The sequence below is a fragment of the Triticum urartu genome, chromosome 3A, assembly GCF_056163025.1.
Source record: "Triticum urartu cultivar PI428250 chromosome 3A, HENAU_Tu73, whole genome shotgun sequence".
NCBI classification, from domain to species: Eukaryota; Viridiplantae; Streptophyta; class Magnoliopsida; order Poales; family Poaceae; genus Triticum; species Triticum urartu.
The window spans coordinates 44,780,560-44,789,425 of NC_141875.1; the positions used below are offsets into that span (position 1 = coordinate 44,780,560).

The window sequence follows — 8,866 nt, forward strand, 5'->3', positions numbered from 1 at the left end:
GCATCATGTGGACGTGGTAAGAGTAATACTAGTACTACTATACATACCGCTACAGGTTGGCATGCATGCATATGGTTTTAATATATTTGCAAAGCTTGATTGGCATCGAACTAAACCATATGCATAGTATAGCATATAAACACACGAGCGGCGATCCCATGTTCCTCACCTCTGCGGTTCATCTCCCCTCGCTGCCGCCTCCGAGGAAAATATGTTCTATACATGATTACACACACCAATGAAAATGAATTCCTTCCTCAATCATTTGCCCTTGTCCACTCCTAAATTACGGGTGATTTGTTTGTATGACATGTATGACTACGACTCTACGAGATACTTAGGCAGGTTCATGCATATCAGGGATTCAGGGAGCATAAGTGCTACAGAGAGCATGGATACAAAACGACACACCGACTTGTGGATTAAACTGTGTGCTCTCATGAGTCACATACCCTGTGAGTCATCACATGCTAATTAGTATATAATCCACCATTAGTTGTGTTGTAAGGATCCTATAGCCAGCTGACGCATGTACAAATTAAGGTTGATTGAAAAGGATATGTAGGAACCAGGAAGCATCCTCTGTATATAAATGTATACGTCCCTCCAGATCTGCACGTCACATGCAATTGTATTTTACTCGGAAATGCTGAATAAGAAAACACCTTGTCCTTTGCGCTCACATGAAGTGCCCACCTACCTGCCCAACAAAACAGAAACCCTAAGGCCAACCACCATCCCTTTCAAAAAAAAAAAAACTAAGGGCACCCACCAGCTCCCCAAACATTGATCGCGCCGAATTTCATGGTCCCACATGTTCCCCTCTCCCACCCCCTGTTCTACACATACTAAAAAGTAGGCATATGCACATCGAAAAAAAGAGAGTAGGCATGCATATGTGAATTTGATCAACTCTAAAAAAAAAAGCAAGAATGTTATGTTTTTCTGTAATTCCCCGAAGATAAGTACAATAATTTGTATGAGAAACTAAGTGTGTCTGAATAAACCTAGTAGTAATAATCACTAAAGATATGAGTTATGGCGAGAAGAATACCATATGCAAACCAACATTTAAAGAAAACTTCGTGGAGACCAAGTTTCAAAGTTAAAATAAATCAAAATAAATATATGGGATGTCAAGAGGATGATGTTCTATTGTCATGTGAAATTTCAAGTAAAAACACATTACGGGATGCGAGCTATGAAAAAGACAAATTTAGCAATGAATAGTGATGTTACTATTCGACACTATTCAATGTTGATTTTGTATTTTTTCATACCTCACATCATGTAATGTGTTTGAAGTTGAAATTTTGCATGGCGATAGAACATCACCCTCTTAACATCCCTTATTTTCTTGATTTTTTTTAAACTTCAAAAAATCGTTTTCGCGTGGTTTTTACCGGTTTTCACCGAATGCTGGTTTCCATATAATATTCTCCCATTTTTCCCATCCATTGTAGAGCATGCAAAGAACAGAAGCCTAACGTTACAAAAATAAGCAAAGAACATAGGCATTGAAAAGTTCTTGTGGATCCAGTAATAGGGAAGAAATCAACATAATGACATAGGGAGAGTAAGGATAACTATGGACTGATAACCTTCTTCAGAAAGTTTATATGCAGAATGATGTATATATACAATGATAAATGAAGTTTTAGTTAATAATAAAAGCCCAAAGAAACAAAGTACATCGTTTGAAATCAATTAAGAAAATAAAACGCATGGATCAATGAAAGAGAGAGTGTCCTCTAGCCAAGCATAGCTCAGTGGTCAAGTTCCTTGTGCTGGATTTATTTTTGAATTTAACGCCTTTATCCTTTCAATCGTAAGAGAGATACCGTCAATCTCAAAACTTACCGTTTTAGTCTCCTGGTGCTGCGTATAGGAGTAGGATGTGCGGCTGTGCGTTCAAGTGAGTGTATCTGTATATACGTGTTTGTGAGCTCTGCATTCGAACTGTGTTTCAAAAAGAGAAAAGTATATTTTTCGTCTCTCAATTCTTGACGGAGTCTAGATTTGGTCCCTTAACTCCAAAACCGGACAACTTGCACCCTTAACTTCTAAAACCGGACAAGATTCATCCCTGGTAACGGTTTTGACCGGTTTTGGTGCTGTCCCACCCTGGTTTTGACCGTTCCGACTCAAATTTGGATACCTTTTCCAAGTCCACGTGATGTTTTCAAATTCGGTTATTTTTTCAAATACGTGAACCTTTTTAAAAATTTTGTACTTTTTTTAAATCTGCGTACTTTTTACAAGTTCATGTACTTTTTCAAATATGCGTATTTTTTAAAAGTTCATTTAATTTTTTAAAATTGATGTACACTTTCAAATTTGAGTACATTTTATTGAAAGAGTTCATGAATTTGAAAATTTTATGCGAACTTGAAAAAAGTACGCGGATATGGACTTCTTTTACGCAAAAATATGTGGATTTCAGAAATTGTTTCATCTTGAAACAAGTATGTGAATTTCAAACAAAGTTCATGGATTATAAATGGAACACGGATTTGAAAAAAAATGCGGACTTTGAAAAGCATGTGGATTTGAAATAAGTATGCGAATTTCAAAAAAAGTTCATGCCTTTGAAAAATACTTGGATCTGATAAAATTACACAAACTTGGGAAAAATACGGGGATTTGGAAAAGGTACGTAAATGTTAAAAAATCACGGATTTGAAAAAAGTATGTGAATTTTAGAATAGTTTGCTGATTTGAAAAAAGTATGTTTATTTTTGAAAAAAATATGTGACCTTGAAAAAACTATGCGGAGTTGAAAAGTGTATGTGGATTTCAAAAAGTTCACGGATATAAAAAAATTACAGGAATATGAATGAGCACGGGTCAAAACCGGGGTGAGTCAACATCAAAACCGGTCAAAACCGAGTCCGGGGACGAACCTTATCCGGTTTCGATAGTTAGAGGTGCAAGTTGTCCGGTTTTGAAGTTGAGGGACCAAATCTAGACTTCACCAAGAGTTGAGGGACAAAAGATATACTTTTCTCTTTCAAAAAAAAAAGTAGCCTCTAACTTCCAAAAAAATGTAGCCTCTAACTATAAGTATACGGGACGCTCCATTTATGCCCCTTCCCCCCCTTGGATTCCCTACCACCAATCCTCGTTTTTTTCCTTTCAAGAGCATCTCACACCAAGCTAACAAGCTAGGTTCTTCATGGACCAGCACCACCACGGCCAAGCTCCCGCACACGGCGGCGGCCGCAGCAGCGAGGGGGGCGAGCCGACCACGACACGGTCCCGGTGGGCGCCCAAGCCGGAGCAGATCCTGATCCTGGAGTCCATCTTCAACAGCGGGATGGTGAACCCGGCCAAGGATGAGACGGCGCGCATCCGCCTCCTCCTCGAGCGCTTCGGCGCTGTCCGTGACGCCAACGTGTTCTACTGGTTTCAGAACCGCCGCTCCCGCTCTCGCCGCCGTGCCCGCCAGCTCCAGCAGTCCTGCGGCGGCACCGGGGACGCGGACCAGCTCCCCTCCAACGCAGCTGCCGGCCATGGCTACCACGCCATCGGCACCTCTCCCTACAACACCATGCAGTACGGACAGCTGGGCGGCGGTGTTTCGGCGGCCGCGGCCGCGGTCAACACGGCGCCCCGTTTCTTGGTAGACGACGCCGACGGCGGAGACGATCTTTTCGCCATCCCCCGGCAAATGGGCCTCATGGCACGCGGTGGCGAAAACCAGTATGGTTACACGGCTACCGACGCATCGCAACTAAGCTACCAAGCAACTGGTTAGTAGTAGTTCTAGTGGTTCTACATTGTTAGTATAGCCTGAAGCCATCAAGCAAAACCATGCATGCCTCTGCATCTTGCTTCTTGCATGAAGAAAGCTTGCAATACATAACTGATGATCATATGCATGCGTGCTAAATTGCTTATGAAAATGATGGGTGGGTGGGTATGAATTCCAGTTCCAGGGACGACGATGCCGGTGTTCATCAATGGCACGGTATACGAGGTGCCAAGCACCGGCGCATTGGACGTGGCAGGTACGTTCGGGCCTGACGTGATTCTGGTGCACTCCTCCGGCGAGATCCTCCCAGTGAACGAGCGCGGCGTCCTCATGAAGAGCCTGCAAATGGGCGAATGTTATTACCTGGTAATTAGTCACTTTTTGTGCTAACCAAAGTTAATTGGTTCTAATCTTCTACTATTTCATTGAAGAATCAACATAACTATTTACTCGATCGTTCGATCGTTCCTTGATGTGCTTGCAGGTATTCAGATCGATCTAATTAATTAATCAGCTCCATGTCTAGCCGATTAGAAGAATCAAGTCTGCATATGTACGCGAAATGCAAGGAAGCATGCATCTTGTAATCAAGCTTCAATGAGAGCGATCTTGTTGTCAAGATCGTATCAGTGTGTGTACTAATGTTGTTCTTGCTCTCCATATCGATGTATGTTACTATCTCCGGATGATTCGTCCCCTTGAGAGTTCTTTCCAGTGTTGGAGATGTTGTAGCAGCTTATTTTTCGAGCATCTTGGCGAGGCAAGGGCAGGAGCTCTGCCATTTCATATAATAAGAAGATAGTTGCTCGATTTTAATTGAAGAAAACCGGGCAAAAACCAAAGTACACAAACACTAAACACATAAAAAGGAAGCTAGAGATTGTGGGTAGGGTTTAGACTAAAACACACGCTAGGCGCTAGCATCCGTTTAGTTTTGGCGGTAAGGTTTTGACTAACACACAATAGCATCTGTTTGAGAGGTAGCAGCTTGAGAAATGAGTTACCAAATCATACTGTTAGGATTCATTTGGTTCCCCCACTTTTTTTGTGGGAAAATTTTTCAATCTATTCATTTTCAATCATGGTAGTACAACGAACACTAGAAATAATAAAAATTACATTCAGATCCGTAGACCACCTAGCGGCGACTACAAGCACTGAAGCGAGCCGAAGGCGCGCCGCTGCCATTGCCCCTCCCTCGCCGGAGCTGAGCAAACGTTGTTGTAGTAGACAGTCGGGAAGTCATCGTGCTAAGGCCCCGTGAAACCAACGCACCAGAACAGCAACCGCTGCAGATGAAGAGTGTATATCAAAAGAATCCAACCTCCACACACCCACCGATGATGCTAGAAGAGTGATATAGCCCACATATTATCTGTGAGTGAGTCCCTTCACGCCATATTTGGTCATCGCTAGCAAATACTCACACACTGTGCACACTATAATGTTTGTTGAGTCGGTAACACAATACGGAGTCGGAGCTCGGGTGCTGATTGTATACTACCCAGCAGCACTTCAATGGGATGGGAACTTGATGCTCTCGGATTCTGATGCACCCTATATGCGTCAAAAAATTTAGTAATTCAAAAAATGTTCAAAAATTTATAAATATTTTTTGAAATCAAATATGATTAGGTATTCTACTGGTATAAAAAGTTTGGACAAGAAATGATTTATTTGGACTTCAGGGCAAAAAGAAGAAGTTTATGACGACAATATAGCGTGTATAGTACTTGTATATAGCATTTCTTGCCGAATCTTCGACCTAGGATACAATAAAAGTCTTTCTCTGACGAATCTTTTTATACGACTACAATATTTGATCATGTTTGATACCAAAGAAGTTTCGGGATTTTTTGAACTTTTTTTGAATTACTAATTATTTTTTTTTGCATATAGGGTGCGCTGGTACCCAGATTCTCCTTTGTATTTTCCCACTTCAATGCCATTACCTACATGGCAGAATACGAGTGTTTGCTAGTATGTCTTCTAGTAGCTTCTGCCCTTGGCATTTCCTCCGCCTTCTGGTGAAAAGGAGATTCCCAGTTTGTGGTGAGGCGAGTGTGCAAGTATTATCAGTCTCGGACAAGAGTATGGTAGCACAGCTTTCAGAGGTTCAAAAGTTTCAATGGGGGCTCGCGGCTCTGAAGTCTGGTATATCCCTTAGAGTTGAGTAGCTGGCCGACTAGCTTCCTCTAGGTTTCCATGAACATTCTAGGTCTTTGTTGAGAAGCTCCTCAAGTCATTGGTACTGCAAACAATCAAAGTAGATGAAGTGGTCATGGTCCAAGAGACCTATCAATCACATGCGCCATCGCTACGGTTAGACGCATCAAAAAGTGTCACGGGGAGACTTGTGACACTACTCGATAACGATTTAACAAATAATCATGGATGAATCCAATCTACACAGCCAAAATGATAGCAATGAGCTCTCTCCAAAAGTGGAAGGGCCTTTTGAGGTAGTTAGGGAGCTTGAACCAGGGAATACATCATTGCCAACATTAAAGGCAAGGTATACCCTTAGAGTGGGAACATCAAACGCCTTAAGAATCGCCCATTATCAAGTAACACCGCTTATCCACCTCTCTAAAAAAGAGAGGTTGTTATGAGACACCAACTGTTGTCACGTCTCTACTGAAGCAGTGAAGGTATCTTTGTGTAATCTATCTACCCTTCACCCGGTGGTAGAAAAATCTCCGCCTAAAGATTAGGGGCTAGATGGGAAGGAAAGACAGGTACCTCTTGTCACATTCTTATTTATCAATGAAATAAAAAGGCAAGTCCTTTCAAACTTGGACTCCTTAGGGTGTTGGGGAACGCGGTAATTTAAAAAAAAATCCTACGCACACGCAAGATCTATCATGGTGATGCATAGAAATGAGAAGGGAAGAGTATTGTCCACATACCCTCATAGACCGTAAGCGGAAGTGTTATGACAACGCGGTTGATGTAGTCGTACGTCTTCACGATCCGACCGATCCTAGTACCGAATATATGGCACCTCCGCGATCTGCACACGTTCGGCTCGGTAACGTCCCACGAACTCTCGATCCAGCTGAGTGTCGAGGGAGAGCTTCGTCAGCACGACGACGTGATGACGGTGATGATGAAGCTACCGGCGCAGGGCTTTGCCTAAGCACTACGACGATATGACTGAGGTGGATTATGGTGGAGGGAGGCACCGCACACGGCTAAGGGATCAATGATCAACTTGTGTGTCCTAGGGTGCCCCCTACCCCCGTATATAAAGAAGCAAGGGGGGAGGCCGGACGGCCCTTGGGGCGCGCCAGGAGAGGAGGAGTCCTCCTCCTAGTAGGAGTAGGACTCCCCTTTCCTAATCCTACTTGGAGGAGGAAGGGGGGAAGGAAGGAGAGGGAGAGAAGAGAAGGAAAGGGGGGCGCCGCCCCCCTTCCCTAGTCCAATTCAGACTAGAGGGGGAGGGCCGTGCGGCCCTGCCTTGGCCGGCCCTCTCTCTCTCTACTAAGGCCCGTGTTGGCCCATTAGTCCCCCGGGGGTTCCGATAACCCCCCGTCACTCCGATAATTATTCGGTGACCCCTGGAACTCATCCGGTGTCCGAATATAGTCATCCAATATATCAATATTTATGTATCGACCATTTCGAGACTCCTCATCATGCCCGTGATCACATCCGGGACTCCGAACTATCTTCGATACATCAAAACACATAAACTCATAATACCGATCATCACCGAACGTTAAGCATGCGGACCCTACAGGTTCGAGAACTATGTAGACATGACCGAGACACGTCTCCGGTCAATAACCAATAGAGGAACCTGGATGTTCATATTGGCTCCCACATATTCTACGAAGATCTTTATCGGTTAGACCGCATAACGATATAAGTTGTTCCCTTTGTTATCGGTATGTTACTTGCCCGAGATTCGATTGTCGGTATCTCAATGCCTAGTTCAATCTCATTACCGGCAAGTCTCTTTACTCGTTCCGTAATGCATCATCCCGTATCTAACTCATTAGTCACATTGCTTGCAAGGCTTATAGTGATGTGCATTACCGAGAGGGCCTAGAGATACCTGTCCGATACTCGGAGTGACAAATCCAAATCTCGATCTATGCCAACTCAACAAACACCATTGGGGACACCTGTAGAGCATCTTTATAGTCACCCAGTTACGTTGTGACATTTGATAGCACACTAAGTGTTCCTATGGTATTCGGGAGTTGGATGATCTCATAGTCATAGGAACATGTATAAGTCATGAAGAAAGCAATAGCAACAAACTAAACGATCAAGTGCTAAGCTAACAGAATGGGTCAAGTCAATCACATCATTCTCCTAATGATGTGATCCCGTTAATCAAATGGCAACTCATGTCTATGGTTAGGAAACTTAACCATCTTTGATCAACGAGCTAGTCAAGTAGAGGCATACTAGTGACACTCTGTTTGTCTATGCATTCACACATGTATTAAGTTTTCGGTTAATACAATTCTAGCATGAATAATAATCATTTATCATGATATAAGGAAATATAAATAACAACTTTATTATTGCCTCTAGGGCATATTTCCTTCAGTCTCCCACTTGCACTAGAGTCAATAATCTAGATTACATTGTAATGATTCTAACACCGATGGAGTCTTGGTGCTGATCATGTTTTGCTCGTGAGAGAGGCTTAGTCAACGGGTCTACAACATTCAGATCCGTATGTATCTTGCAAATCTCTATGTCTCCCTCCTTGACTTGACCGCGAATGGAATTGAAGCGTCTCTTGATGTGCTTGGTTCTTTTGTGAAATCTGGATTCCTTTGCCAAGGCAATTGCACTAGTGTTGTCACAGAAGATTTTCATTCGACCCGATGCACTAGGTATGACACCTAGATCGGATATGAACTCCTTCATTTGCTGCTTCTGAAGCAGCTATCTACTCCGCTTCATACGTAGATCCCGCCACGATGCTTTGCTTGGAACTGCACCAACTGACAGCTCCACCATTTAATAAAAACACGTATCCGGTTTGTGACTTAGAGTCATCCGGATCAGCGTCAAAGCTTGCATCGACTTAACCTTTTACGACGAGCTCTTTGTCACCTCCATATATGAGAAACATATCCTTAGTCCTTT

The 8,866-nt window shown here is 43.0% G+C and overlaps 1 protein-coding gene across 1 annotated transcript; it reads left to right on the plus strand.

Annotated features, from left to right (window-relative positions):
• Positions 1-3,113: 3,113 nt before the first annotated feature.
• Positions 3,114-4,509, plus strand: LOC125547855 (WUSCHEL-related homeobox 10-like). The gene is made up of 3 exons (XM_048711605.2): positions 3,114-3,752; positions 3,933-4,120; positions 4,239-4,509. Exons 1-3 carry the CDS (start codon positions 3,176-3,178, stop codon positions 4,254-4,256), a joined length of 783 nt encoding a protein of 260 aa, XP_048567562.1. The 5' UTR covers positions 3,114-3,175; the 3' UTR covers positions 4,257-4,509.
• Positions 4,510-8,866: the final 4,357 nt, after the last annotated feature.

Bases quoted from the DNA above. Each gene is read 5' to 3' on its own strand.
- LOC125547855 (XM_048711605.2), top strand. From the start codon at position 3,176: ATGGACCAGCACCACCACGGCCAAGCTCCCGCACACGGCGGCGGCCGC. The intron at 3,753-3,932 runs GTTAGTAGTAGT...TATGAATTCCAG, and splicing joins ACTAAGCTACCAAGCAACTG to TTCCAGGGACGACGATGCCG.